General features: G+C 43.6%; 1 protein-coding gene across 2 annotated transcripts in view; it reads right to left on the bottom strand.

Annotated features, from left to right (window-relative positions):
- Positions 1–15,562, bottom strand: part of GRAMD1C (GRAM domain containing 1C) — a 1,543,720-nt gene that overhangs the window by 1,091,565 nt on the left and 436,593 nt on the right. For both annotated transcript variants that reach the window (XM_086935588.1, XM_086935589.1), the window contains one exon: positions 6,052–6,155. In XM_086935588.1, the coding sequence (XP_086791714.1) occupies positions 6,052–6,155 (104 nt within the window). The remainder of the gene's footprint in view (positions 1–6,051; positions 6,156–15,562) is intronic.

The following is a 15,562-nucleotide window of genomic DNA, read 5'->3' as shown; positions in this document are numbered from 1 at the left end:
GCACAATCCAACAATTGATTGGGAAAATCGAACTGTGAAGATGCAATCAGATTTTTGTCAAGAACATTGTTATAGTCAGGACCCACCGAAGCTCAGTCCAACTCCATCGCAATTACTTTCGCATGGGGGGCAGTCGGTCAGTGTAATCACGTCTGTGGAGATTCCGGCGGAATATTAAGAATTCAAGGAAGTTTTTAATGAGAGGGAAGCAGAAGTATTACCTCCGCTTCGCTCTTATGATTGTACCATCGATTTGGAACCTGGAGCAGTGCTTCCTTGTAGCAGAATCTACGCTCTTACGGAAAAAGAGAACCAATATTTGAAAGAATATTTGGATCGCTATCTGGCAAATGGTTTCATTAGACCCTCCCAATCCCCGGTGTCCTCGCCGTTGTTTTTTATTCCTAAGAAGGAAGAGGGAACGTTAAGGACCTGTATTGACTATCGAGCATTAAACCGAGCCACCATCAAGAATCGATATCCTTTGCCTCTAATTTCGGTCTTGTTGGATCAGATCAAAGATGCTCAGATCTTTACTAAACTGGACCTGCGCGGGGCCTACCATTTGGTGCGGATGAAGGAGGGACACAAATGGAAGACCGCATTCCGAACGAAGTTCGGTTTGTTCGAATATTGCGTGATGCCCTTCGGCCTTTGCAATGCCCCTGCTGTGTTCCAGCATTTTATTAACGATGTCATGGGAGATCTGATTGACAAGATTGCGGTAATTTACCTAGATGACATCTTAATTTTCTCTAAAGATCCTCAAGAACATCCAGAACATGTGAGGACGGTGCTGCATCGTTTACAAACTCATCATCTATTTGTAAAATTGGAAAAATGTACATTCAGTTCCAATCGAGTGGAGTTTTTAGGATTTGTGCTATCTCCACAGGGAGTGATGATGGATCCGGGAAAAGTGCGAGCTGTAGAGGATTGGCCGTCGCCCAGGTACGTGAAGGAGATTCAGAGGTTTCTGGGCTTTGCTAATTTTTACCGTCGATTCATCTCCGGTTTTTCACAATTGATTGTTCCAATTACTCGACTTCTTAAGAAAGGGGTGAAATTCCAGTGGTCCAGTGAGGCCGAGAATGCCTTCGTTACCCTGAAGAAGAGTTTTACGTCCGCTCCACTCTTACGTCATGCTGATCCAGCTGAACCTTTCTTTGTGGAAGCAGACGTTTCAGATCAGGCGATTGGAGGGGTCCTGTCGCAGAGACATCCAGATACTGGGCAATTGCATCCTGTGTCTTTTCGGTCACGAAAACTGAATGCAGCGGAAATCAATTACACAATTGCTGAAAAAGAGCTGCTGGCCGTAAAGGATGCCTTCGAAGACTGGAGGCATTATCTTTTGGGAGCTCGACATAAAGTAACTGTGTTTACGGATCACAAGAACCTGCAATTCTTGAAAACGGCAAAGACTCTAACTCCCCGGCAGCTACGCTGGTCTCTCTATTTTTCTGACTTTGATTTTGTTATTACTTATCGACCAGGTAGCAAGAATGGGAAGGCAGATGCATTGTCGCAGATTGATACTGTGGAAACGCAGCACTTGGTGGAAATTCAACCAAATATTCCAGAGACTCAAGTTATCTGCACAATCACCTTGGATGGATTCCAAGAAGAAGTCAGGAAAAGTTTGTCTGCAGAAGAAATCAAGGCTTGGGTAACTAAAGACCCAGAACGCAAGTGTCATCAACAATTGCCATATCATAGAGAAGCGCTGTATCTTCCAACCCTGTCTTTGCAAGAAAAGGCCTTGAGGATGTGCCATGATCAACCATTAGCTGGACATAAAGGCATCATGAAAACTCTAGATCTGGTTCAGCGTTATTTTTGGTGGCCTGAGCCGTCTGCCTCTGTCAAGCAGTATGTGTTGTCCTGTGATCTATGTGCCCGAAGCAAAGCTACCCGACAAGTTCCACAGGGCATGTTGCAACCCTTACCAACTCCTACCTGTCCGTGGCATACTGTATCCATGGATCTTATTGTAGATCTGCCCCTTAGCAACGGGTTTAACACCATTTTGGTCTTTGTGGATACCTTCTCCAAGATGTGTCATTTTGTCCCCCTGTCTGGTCTCCCATCTGCAAAAGAGTTAGCGAGATTATTTGGGGAGTACGTAGTGAAGTTACATGGAGTTCCCAAGATAGTGGTTTCTGATCGGGGGGCTCAATTCGTTTCCCACTTCTGGAAGGCTTTTCTTCATGGTTTAGGGGTGGAACCGAGATATTCTACCAGTTATCACCCCGAGACTGACGGTCAAACTGAACATCAAAATCAGGAACTTGAACAATATTTAAGACTGTTTCTTATGGATCAGGGAGGAGAGTGGGCTGATCAACTGTGGATGGCTGAGTTCGCATGTAATAACGTGAAAAGTGCATCTACAGGCTATTCTCCTTTCTATGTCAATTATGGTAGGCATCCTAACCCTTTTTGTGTTCGGGAGGATTTGGGGGTGCCAGCTGCAGAAGAGTTGTTGAAAGACATGTCTTCCCTTCACAAATCCGCAGAAGAGAACTTAATTCAGGCTAAAGAAAAGTACAAGCAATATGCAGATAGACACCGTAAACCCGCTCCAGAGTATCAGGCAGGTGACAGAGTGTGGTTATCCACTAAACATTTGCATCTTAAGGGGAATAGGAAGTTTCAGCCTCGCTTTGTGGGTCCATACTTAGTTGAAGAGGTCCTAGGTCCGGTCACTGTGAAATTAAAACTTCCTCCTACCATGAAGATCCACCCCGTCTTCCATGTGTCCTTGTTGAAAAAGACTTCCCCTCTGGTTAGGATAGAGAAGCCTCCTCCTCCACTTCTTGTTCAGGGACATTCTGAATATGAGGTCAAGGGTATTCTGGACTCCAAGATCCGTTCCAATCAGTTGTTTTATCTAATTGATTGGAAAGGATATGGTCCGGAGGATGGCTCCTGGGAAAAAGCTGAAGATGTTCATGCTTCTCAGTTCGTCAAACGCTTTCACTCTCAGTTCCCATCCAAGCCAGGACCGCTGTCTCGGTCTTTGAGAGGGGGTACTGTCAGGAACCATTCAGTCAGTTCTCTATACTACACTGGACATTCCCGCTCCAAGAAGACATCCAGGGTTGTGGTGAAACCAAGGATGGTGAACTTCTGGGTTAATGTGAATTAGCTGGGGAATTCAAGATGGTCGCCGCCATTGCCGTGGTGACAAACCGGCGACGTTCTAGTCTCTCGCTACCTTGAAGAGCGAGCGCGCTGAGAACTGCGCACTTCAAAATAGACTTTACCGTGAGTGGCCGTAATTCAAGGCGCTCACAGGAATTTCGAGTTTTAGTGTTTCCTGAGAGAACAATTCATAGTTTCATTTCTGAATATCTTCGTCCAGAGTCGAAGCTGGTTATAAGCTGTGAGAACCAAGTCAGTGAGCGGTTCTCGTTTATTCGACGTTTGAGTGAAGAGAAGCCCGTCGAGAGCAGGTTGCGCTTCACAGCAGTTCAAGCAAGAGTCTAAGGAGTTGTGAGAGAGACTTTTCGGAACATTTCCTGAGGAGAATTATCTTCGACTCTCAGTTCCATCTCTTCAGTGTGGACAAGGCTGAAAACATCAGAGGATAGTAAGCTGCCATCCACCGGAGGACCAAGTAAGACTCTTCCAATTGCCTGGAAATAAATCCAGTTCCCCAGAGCTTCCCCATTGCGCTTCCCTATCTCTTTCCTCCCTCTCTTTCCTTCCTGGTTCCTTTTTGCGCGCTTCTACCAAGAGCTCAAGACTGTCTCCAAAAACCGTATGGCTAACTCAGCAGCCTTGTGAACAGACTCCCATTTACAGCAACGTTATCATTGAAGAAGGTAGGCGAGAGAGTACAGGGGGGGTGGTGTCAGGGAACCTTTCCTCTAGTTCCGTCACTAACGGGGTGTTCTCCCTTTTTCAGTAATCTCCACTACTTCATGGCAACCATTCGCAACCACATACAGAGAGGGGCAAGGCTCTAAAGACAACTGGTAGGATAAACTGGATTTGTGTATTATATTCCCTGGAAGTGTAGTTGGAGTTGCTGCATTGTCTTTCTCTCTTTCCTCTGTGCATTAGGAACCCAAGAGTAGTCCTGACCACCAGTAGAACATAGAAGGACTAGTGGGCGCCAGTTGTCGTTGGAGTGTCTCTCTTTTCTGTCCACTTCCCCTTTCCCTGTCTCTGGTGCCGTTGCTCGCGAAGCGGCGTCACTGGGGATAGGGCATTGGGAGCCAGCATCAGTTCTGCCTCTGCAAAGAATCTGGGACCTGACAATCAGCACTGGAATATGCTGAAGTAAAAGAGGTATATTTCCGGGAAGAGATATCCATCTCTGTGTCATCCAGCTAATCCAAGATTTTTTTAAGTTCCTTATCAGTAAAAATATGTGTGGGGCCGTTGAAATAAACTTTGAATTTAGAAGGACTTGCAAAGGAGAGCTCGGGATTTCTAGCCCTTAGTCTTGGGGTGAGAAATCCTTTCCTCAAATCAACCGTGTTTTTCATGTAGTCTTGAGACATAAACCCTTTTTTATCTTCCTATAGGATGTTATTATTTTTCCTAATGGATCTTAAGATGGATTCTGTATGTTGGAATTTGAGTGGTCTGCAGACAATAGCTCACAGAGTTTGCTTGTTAGTAGTAGGACAAAATGGAACTCTAAGAGGTGTTTCAAGTTGAAAGTCTTTCTTGAAGAATATACCAATCACTTTGGGATTCAATATTCCAGGAAGCTGAGACCAGAATCATGATTGTGACCTTCCGAACCCTCTGGCAGACCAATACTTCTTAAATTACCTCTGATGGTATGATCATCCAGTTCTGAAACATCTTTTTTGGAGGTTTAAAGTTATTTTCATAAACACAGAAGGGTCGCTGCATGTGAATTTTTACAGTTCTCCAAGTTACTGATACAATATTCAATCTCAGCAATCCTACTATACATCATGTTTGACATGATTTCTTGCAGCTATTTACAGTTCCATAATGTCTGTGTTAGCCTTAACTGACTTGGAGAGATTATGATGTTCTTCTAATTTCTTAGGAACAGCCTTCATTGTTGTAGAAGAATCAGAGGAGGTAAGCCACAGGGAACACTGAAAATAGTGCTGATGCACACACTTTCGGATGATCATTTATTTATCTTTATTGACTTTAGGAATATGGAAAGTAGTGTTTGCCAACACACTTTTGTAGGAGTACTCACTGATTAAATCTTGCATTACTCTCTTTTTATTTGTACAAGATAATCTTGGAAAACATCCACTGGGAAACATTGAATAACAGGTGAGATTAAAGTTTGTAACTCCACCAATCAACATTTACTTCTAAAGCACTTTAGGCTCGCCTATACACTGACACTTCGTATTTTTATCATACAGGCTGTTCAACATTACGTTTATAGCCCTGAGGAAGACCCCCACGGTGATGCTTTTCAACCACACTCGATATTTGGGGGTTGAATCGTTGACGTAAAAGAATAGGTGCTCCATGCCAAATTAGATACATCCATGCCCGAGTGAAGGGCATATGTCCTATTATGGACAATTAGATTACAGGGACGACCAAGATTTTATACATTTGTCACTTCTGTCAATTGTCCTTACTGTCTTTTCGATTGTATTAGTGTTTATGTAATGTATAAGGCACATATGAATGAATTTTTCTATGTTGTGAAACAGTCATGTGTTCTTCAATATTGATATATGTATTATTGTACACAATATATGATTATATGATGTATCAATCACTTTTTTTTGCACTAACAGTGTCGGTCTTATTTGTTTTGTCATTTATGGTTAGTGTTTAATTCTTGTGAATCATTGATTTAGCGACCTAAGCAGTGTGGGCAAACGTACCTTAAAAGCAATTATTTCATTCATGGCAGAACCTCTGTTTGCATAGTCTGATATACTAAATATGAGCAAAAGAGTATAGAGTGAACTGAAATACAGTCTACCCAAGAACGAGCTAAATGTCTTTGAAATGCTCATCATTTAAGAATAAGTTTTTAAAAGAGGGCTAGCGGTGTGCTAAAGACATTAGGCACTATCTTACCGATGTCTCCCATCGAAAAATGTTGCTGTGAAAGCAGAGCCAAGTTTCAGAGAGGTACAGACGCCCTTGGAGAAGGATATCCCTCTGCAAGGCACAGGCATAATCTAAAGACAAGAAAAAACACAATTACAAACAAGCAGTCCACAACTACACAAAAACATTTTTCTTTGTGTATGGCTAATATATTTTCCCAGTGGTAAAAACTGTCAAGCATAAACTGGGTTTACCATATAGTTCCACACATGAAACAAGAACAACTTACACCAGTGGTGGTTGTTAACCTTTGGACTTCTGGTGACCCCAATGAATCACTACCGGAAGCCAGGGACCACAGCCTAAGCAATTGCTACGATTTGAATACCAAAACAAAAATACAGAAACAAGTATAATTCGAACAAACGCACAGATTAAAACACATTTTATTTCATTCACAAACAAAATAATAAACCAAAATATATAATTTTAATTTAATGGAAAGGTTGGAGCACATAATAAACAACCCTTTGTCCTGTAAAATTTCCAAAACCATGGATGAAACCTCATTGCGCATTTCCTCACTCTCCTCAAAAACCAAAATGTTATCTTTGAAATATGTTACATTGGTTTGCCCCTTGAAAGGTTGATGCATTGCCCTCTGAAAAACAGCCAAAGCTGATGCCATGCCAAAGGGCATACATTTGAATCTGAATGCTCCATCAGGGGTGACAAAAGATGTCTTTATTCGGGAAGTAAAGCAATTTGAGATGTTGATGACAAATGCAAAGTTGTAAATTATTTTGCTCCTTTGACTGACATCAGAATAACACCTATGGTGGGAAGAGGATTTATATCCACCCAGAAAGCTTGGTTAAGTTCACACAGATTAATGTACAGCCTTAAATCTCCATTGTGTTTTTTAGCCAAGACCAAAGGAGCCAACCATTCTGCAGCCTCTATTTCTTCAATGATATCTGCTTCACACAGTTTACATAATTATTTTCTGAGGGGCTCCGCATAATTAAAGGCACACTACATGTTTTGTATACTTTGGTACAAGTGCCATCCTTCAATACAGTAATGTGTGCAAAACCCTTGAGTAATCCCAAATCACTTTTGAACACTCATGGAAATCTTTTTTGCTGCGCAGTATTACTAAATATATTAACATCAGATAATGCTCCCAGGACTTGTTCGGAGTGTAGCATTATTGGTATATCTCTCTTGTGTCTACCCTAGCAAACATGGCCTATCCTTGGCGATGTACACTTCGAAGCTCGTTTTAACACCTTGGAATTCCAATGAACCTTCACGATATCCCATCAATTTGATAGGTTTGTTCCCATTGGCTACAAGTTTGATGTCTGGGTTAAATAATTTATGATTAGGAGATCTACTAAGATATTCTTCATCAATCAATGTATAAGGAGCACCTGCATCTGCTACACTCACACTTCAACCCTGCCAATATTGATGGTGCGATTCAGAAAAGGGGGGTGGTGATGAACAGAGTGTCTGAATTAAGCAGACCACTCTTACCCAGTCCAAAGATCAGGGCTTGATCCATCACCGTTATTTATCTCACTGCCCCATCCCAGCTCAGAACCTGGCTATATGCAAATCAGTCTGTCCCTGGCCCAGTGCATCATGGGAACAGGGCAGACTAAACTACCAAGCCAATTCTTCACCAGAAAGGAGACAAGCTACCGGGGACCGGTTTCTGGCATTTCAGCCGTCTTCGGCCCGGCTTGCTTGAATCCTGATGGAGCAGTGAGAAAGGGACTCATGTATGAGTATACCCTGCCACACCTATAGTGGCCAAAAACGATTCAGAAAAGGGGGTGGTGATGAACAGAGTGTCTGAATTAAGCAGACCACTCTTACCCAGTCCAAAGATCAGGGCTTGATCCATCACCGTTATTTATCTCACTGCCCCATCCCAGCTCAGAACCTGGCTATATGCAAATCAGTCTGTCCCTGGCCCAGTGCATCATGGGAACAGGGCAGACTAAACTACCAAGCCAATTCTTCACCAGAAAGGAGACAAGCTACCGGGTAGCCAGGTTCTGAGCTGGGATGGTGCAGTGAGCTAAAAAACGGTGATGGATCAAGCCCTGATCTTTGGACTGGGTAGGAGTGGTCTGCTTAATTCAGATACTCTGTTCATCACCACCCCCTTTTCTGAATCGTTTTTGTCCACCATAAGCGTGGAAGGGTATACTCAGATGTGAGTCCCTTGCTCATTGCACCATCAGGATTCAAGCAAGCCGGGCCGAAGACGGCTGAAATGCCAGAAACCGGTCCCCGGAAGCTTGTTTCCTTCCCAGTATAAGAATTGGCTTGGTAGTTTGGTCTGCCCTGTTCCCATGATGCACTGGGCCAGGGTCAGACTAATTTGCATGTAGCCAGGTTCTGAGCTGGGATGGTGCAGTGAGCTAAAAAACGGTGATGGATCAAGCCCTGATCTTTGGACTGGGTAAGAGTGGTCTGCTTAATTCAGACACTCTGTTCATCACCACCCCCTTTTTTGAATCAATATTGATGGTGCAGCAAGGATAAATGTTATCTCGACTTTGCTAACTTGTAACAAATATTCCCTCATAGGTTTCTCTGAATTGCCCCCACCAACCAAGTGGACAGACCCACTTGACTTTGAAAGGTTTCTTCCCTTTCCTTTGCAGACTCTAGCAAAGTGTCCTTTCATACTGCACTTTCTCACCAGCAAGTTTTTTTGTGCAGGAACAGCTGCTTCTTTTTTGTTAATAGCTGCGTTGTATGTGGTTGCTTGTACTACCCTACATTGCTTGACGCCATTTCTCGAAGTCCAACCTCAATATTTTTGGCTCTTTTTACTATCTCTATTGCTCTTTGCAAAATTGAGTTTTCTGTGTTCAACAGATTTTCTTCTGTGCGATGTCCTTAATCATCTCTACCAGTTGATCATGCAACATCTCATCCGTAAAAACCTTTGTAATTGCACATGGATGCCAACTTCCATAATGCTGCTATGACAATATGCATAGATTCTCCAGGGAGTTGAGCGATTTGTAAATATTTGAACCTCTCCACCACTTCATTTCTTTTTTTCCATAGTTCAAATCCAACTTTTTGATTGCCAGATCATAAAAGTCACGGTCTGATTCTTAGTCATCTTCCTCTGGTAGTGGTGGTAGATGTTTAAAGATATAACACCCTTCTGCCCCATACAATATTTTGACATTGCCAGTTTGAGAGAGGCAGTGAACAAATCACCCACAACAGCCTCCACATATTCTCGAACGTCTTCCTCCCAATCCTCCCACATTGTTACAGGCTTGCCAGGCGCATTTAGGTTTAAGATCTTTTATTATTATAGGCAACAAGGTACAACAATCAGCCCACCTACACCCATTAGCCGGTGGGGAAGCATTGATTAAAATTATAACTTGAGAAGGCGAGATAGGAAGAAAGAGGGGAGAACAGTCAGGATAGGATATGAGAAAGTGTAAGTGTGTGTGCTGACAATCTAAGAGGAACGAGACACAGGTAATATGATAGGAATGGCAGGGGGTGAGAGGCGGAGGTCGACCACCATCTACCAGTTTAGGCGGGCTTACAGTCAGGGTGGGTCAGGCGGAGAACTCGCAAATTTATTTGGCAGGGCAGTTCTCCAAATTCATCTGACAGGTACCTAATGCATGGTCCCTATATCTTATCAAACAATGGTAACGTATGTATTGCCACCACTGTCAATTTCTCCAGTCCCAGCAATTCCCATTGTTTGAGCAGCCAGTCTGAGTCTCGGCGGGAGAGCAAAAGCTGTTTGGCAGCTCCCAGCACTGGAGTATTGGCACACCCCTTGGCAGATTTTACGGGTATTTCAAGAGGTTTGGGGTCCCAGCACAGTGTAGCTGTGAAACCTGGATATGACTGTGTCATACATTTAATCCAAAGCAGCCGGTTCCTCACTCCAAAAGGAAATTATCTTAGATCATTGACAAAGAATAGGAGTGAGGGTGCCAGTCTGTCCACAGCGCAGGAACACGCATTATCCCCATCCGCTTTCCACTGGGCAATCCTAGCTGGTGTAAAGTACCAATAATGTGAAGTTTTAAGGGACATTTATTTGCTGGAGGTACTGCGGGCCGAAGCACAGGCACGATGGAGAATGTCACGCCATTCTTTATCAGTAAAGGTGTGTTTGCACTCCACCTCCCACCTTCGCTGAAGTTTTTGAAGATCTTTGGTGTAGCGAGAAAGGTGCAGATATCGGATAGAGGGTGCTTATCGGAAGAGTGAGTAAGGAGCCATGTATTGAATGGGGCGAGAGGTCTACTGACATGGAGACGAAGCTGGGGCTGTGATAGCCAGTGGCAGATGGACGTGTACTGCTAACGTACAGCGGATGGGAGTTCGTAAGCCGAATGGACCTGAGAAAAGTCCATAAGCCCATTGACATCAAGGAGGTCACTTACCCTTTTATAACTGGCCTCCTGCCATGCAGTAAACGCTGAGCAATGGAGCGCGGGAGTGGAGGGGGAAGGAGTCTGGATTCCCTATAATTGGTGTCTGGGGTGAAATGGAGGTGGATAGTCCCGCTGGAGCAGCACCCTTTCCCAAACTCCCATGGTGGCTCAGAGTAGCAGTGAAATAAAGACCCCAGCTGACAGGTGTGGTTTCAGAAGCCATGGAACCTTCTGGATATGGATGCCTGCGACTGCTTGATTAATAAAACACCAGTGCTTTTCAGTACTGGGCCGAGACTTCTCCACCATGTAACGCTGTTGTACCATCTGATAATAGCACACTAGATTGGGAACCCCAAGTCCTTCATCTGATTGAAAGAGGTATGCTTGTATTTTTTGCTATCCGTTCCTTCTTACCGTCCCGTATGAATTCCGAAATAGGAAGTTGTAATCTGTCAAGCATCCTGGGCGGAAGTGGCAAAGTTTGCTTAACATATAGAATTTTTGGTAAAAGTGTAAATTTGACGGCCACTAAATGTCACAGCCATGAGAGGACCTAACCCTTCCACTTACATAGGTCTGAGCAAGCTGTCGTCAGGAGCGCCACATAGTAGTGCTCTACAGTAGGTCTGGATGTGGAGTATATCGGCAGACCCAGGTACCCTATTCTCTGTGTGACCCAAGTAAATGGGAATTCAGTTTCAATCTGAGCTTCATCAGCCATGGGAATTGGGAGATTCAGAATAGAGAATTTCTGTAGATTAGTTTTGAAGCCAGAGGTCCCACCAAAGGCTGCCAGTTCTCCCATCACCGCTGACAGGTTCGATAAAACAAGACATCATCGGCAGAGTACTGCTTTGTGTTCCCTGTCCCCCGTAGCCATTCCTGCAATGTATGGGTTATTACGTATCCGTTTGGCAAAGGGCTGCATATATAAGGTAAATAGTAAGGTGACAGGGGGCATCCCTGTCGAGTGCCCCAGGAGATTTGAAAAGACAGGGACAATATTCCGTTAAGCCTCACCATTGCCCAACGGTGCTAGACTGGTACAATGAGGGGGTCAGATGGGGTAAAGCTGAAAGTGTAGTGTTACAGAGAGAAGAACGTAGAGGGCTGAGAAAAAAAAATATTTCCTTGGAATGGAATATGATGTTGGAGGAATTTATAGCCACAGAGGTACAGTCACTGTAGAAGGGGCAATATTAAATTGTTAAGGATGTCAACAATGGGTTAATGACTCTGTCCTCCAGAATATATTCACTGGACGGTATTGTATCATCTGCCATCGATATAATAGATAAAGATAGCAAAAAACCTTGGAGTTAGATGGGACGATAGCATGTCCTTCACCTCCCACATCCAACAAGTCGCCGGTAGCTGCTTCAGCAAACTGAGAAATCTCCGAAAAATCCTGAGACTCCTCCCGGAGAGCTGCCGGAAAACGGTTATTCACGCCACTGTTACATCTCGGCTGGACTACGCCAATGGACTCTACCTTGGCTACCTTGGCCAACCTAAATACCTGACGCAAAAACTCCAGGTAGTCCAAAATGCTGCTGCGAGACTGTTACTGCGAATTCCTCTCAGGCAGTCAGTCTCTCCGCATCTTCGCTCTCTGCACTGGCTGCCAGTGACCAGCAGAATAAAATTCAAAGCACTTACGCTAGCGTTCAGATCTCTGCATGGCTCCTGCCCAGAGTATTTGAAAAAACGCCTCCCAAGATATGCCCAAACACGTGCACTTCTGTCCAACTGCCGTGTTCAGCGGGCCGTCCCACGATCGAGAAAGGCTCGACTAGGCGGTCGGACTTTCTCGGCAAACGTCACCTCTCTTTGGAACACTTTACCTCAAGAAATTCAGCAGGCTCCTTCTGAACCTTGCTTCAAGAAGCTGCTGAAAACGTGGCTCTTCACCCAACCCCGCTAGCTTCCTTTTTTCTGCCTCTAGGTCAACTATGCTCCTCTAGCGCCGGGACACCTCCAAGCGAGGTAGCTAATCGCACTCTATAAAATGCAGTATTATTAATATTACTTGCTAATGTTACAACATGGCCAGTCACAATTACGTTCTATTGTACAGCTAGGCTGGACGCTGCAAAACTTCGTTCAGGCTATGTGCCATGGCGTTTAATCAACACAACTTCATTGTTTTCCATCTTTAACCTTACTGATAAACAAATCAGCTTGGCACAGAAAGGAGCAGACTATACAATCCTGAGCATCGAAAAACTTGAGAGATTACCATTGACAATGTCAGAAAGACCTGTCATTGAATGGATAATACACAGGATTATCACAATTCCGATAACAACTTTCCGATTTAAAAATTGCCTTGAGTATATACCGACTGGCCAGTATGAACGATTGGGTAAAGGGTACATTAAGTCATCATGGAAATTACCATATACACACACATGCTACAGTGACAACAACAAAAATGTATTTCTTAGTGGTGAAAATTGCAAACATTCACTAAGCGGTATACTTTTGTGCCAGGGTATTAATTTACATGGGGCCTGTGAAGGGACTTCAAACAACCTTTCATGCCACCAACACGTCACACCTGCAACGCAGATAGAGCCCTTCTTTAGGCAGCTTTCTAATGGGAGTTACATTCTAATAACGGATCACAGCTGTTGTGGCTTGGTGCCAGGGAAAGCATATCTCGTAAGCGTAACTTCCATGGTCACTTGCTGTATGCAAGCATTGTTTCCAAACGGCCCTGGAGATTCCGAGATGCCGATTTGGCCTCCTTTGAATGTCTCTTCTATACGAATTGATACTTTAAGCAGAATGAAGTCTGTGCTTTTACAGACAACAGTGCCCATCACGTCATCAAAAGAGACGTATGATCTCCAAGTTGCAAGGACAACATCAGAGATACATGACCTTTTATAAACAAATTGCCCCGTGCATTTCACAGAAATGCTTAGCCAAATTCTAAATATGTCGGATGCCGTAGGTATCTCAAACGTATTTAAGACGATTTTTTCGGGACTGTTAACACCATTCAAAGCAATCCTAGGAATTATTCCTAATTTTGTCCATTCAGTCTTTGGCGGCATACCCCTGATTTTGGGACTTGTAGCAGGCATTTTATTTTTGACCCTCCTGCTCCGATATGCAAAGCCAAAACACAGACATGACTCCGGCAAGGATGGAAGAAACGATCCTAGCAGTACGCTACCGGGACCGCATAATTAGAGTCCTTGGATTGGCCAGGCTGAGAGATCTGAACATGACCTGGTTTCTTTCATTCAGACCTATATGGCAGACCTGCATCTTACCTGTGCTTCGATGTATGCTATGCGGAGAAGAATGCGTGTTAGACACCTGTCTTGCACTACCATCAGCAGTACCAATGGATATCGATACTTTGCTAAGTCCTGTAACAGCTCATGCATCGTGTTGTCCCCAGCGGCTACCAATCCCGATGACGGCATTCGTTGAGACTCCTGCGCTACGACTAGGTGGCGGCAGTGAAGCGGTACAAAAAAGCAACATCTCCCAGGTACGGCCTTCTGTGAGCATTGCTGATCCAGACATCGATGATAGCAATCATTCTCACACCTGCCAAGTTACAGCATTATCGAACTTGGTCGAACTGTCACCTGAATATGTAGACCTATTCTTTGAAAGCTTGTCTGATATGATGTTCTCCCCTGAACAGAAACAATGATTTTTGGAAAGCATTCCGACGCACAGCGTTCCCATGAACTCTGAATTCGGCCTTCAAGTTTTGATCAACAAAAACTACTGAAAAACGTTTGGAACTCTATTCCCCCGTTCACCATGAAAAATATTTTTGGGGATTGAACATTTTTCAAAATATTTACCTTTTTCTGGCACAAAATACTTTTGCTTAAAGTAGAACTATTCATAAAAAACAGAACTTCTATTTTTAGTAGATCTAGAGACAGAAAACTTTACCTCGGCCTCTAGCACATTTTACAGCAATTGTATTTATATGTGATGAAATAGTCTCGCCCTTCTTTTCTGTATTAAGAGACATTTCATGTGTAATTTTTCGCAAAATCGTTCAACTGATTACATATGCTATAATTTTTTAATGATTTCTATGCTTAATAACGTACAGTACCTATACTCTCATGTATTTCATATACGCCATTTCAAATGCAATATTTATTTTGGGGTGGGAAGTATTACACGTGCATCTTATTGCTTTAGTTTTTAGTAATTTGATGGACATAAATTCGTGGCGTGGGTGTTGTGTTTTATCTAGGACCCCGATCAATATTGTGACCTTATGCCCCTATACGGCTATAATCAATTAATACCCCTATAATGGCATAAATGATCAGAGCCATATTTCAGAAACTCTTCTCTGCAGCCCATTACAGCACATGACACAGCAGAAGCCACTATCTTAGATTCCTAGATTACACACCGAGTTCTTTCAACAGATAAAACCCCCAGCAACCTGGGAAATCCCCGCTTGCTTTGTTTTTATTAGTAATAGAACTCTAATGAGCACTGTAAGAACGACCAGTTCTTAGTGACATCCTTATTGACGTCTTATGTCCAAAAACTTTACGTCAAACAAGGCACCTTTCAGGTATAAATAATACCAACGTTGCCTTAAGCAAATGCGATGGTGGTGGTGAATACAGGAGCAGAACAGCTGTCCCTTGCAGAGACCAGCAGATGCGAGAAGCCCAAGGACGCTGCCCCTCCTCCTCCTTGACGCGCTGAGAAAGACGCTGTCTTTTCTCCTGTCGAGAAAATCCAGCTCCGGCGTTTCCAGCCTACCCTTGCGGGTGACTGGAATATCGAGTCCTGAGGGGAGATACCAGACCTCCAACATTCTATTCCAGAGGTCCAGTGTTGACTAAACCCTTAGAGAGAATTCTTGAAGCAAACCTTTGGCAAAACCAACTTAACTTAAAAAGCTACTTACTCCCTCCCAGGTATTAGGCTTAGGTCAGGTACACTGGGGTAGGCGTAGTTAGAAGCACCAGTTGAGGACGTTAGCTAAATGTATATATGAATGTATATATTTTATTCATTTTTACTATTGTATGGCTAAGTAACCATATCAATGCTTTTACAGTATTATTTCGCAATACTCC

The sequence above is a fragment of the Lissotriton vulgaris genome, chromosome 8 (genome assembly GCF_964263255.1).
Source record: "Lissotriton vulgaris chromosome 8, aLisVul1.2, whole genome shotgun sequence".
NCBI classification, from domain to species: Eukaryota; Metazoa; Chordata; class Amphibia; order Caudata; family Salamandridae; genus Lissotriton; species Lissotriton vulgaris.
Note: the sequence above shows the minus strand (reverse complement) of the source record. Positions and strands in the feature narration are given on the sequence as shown.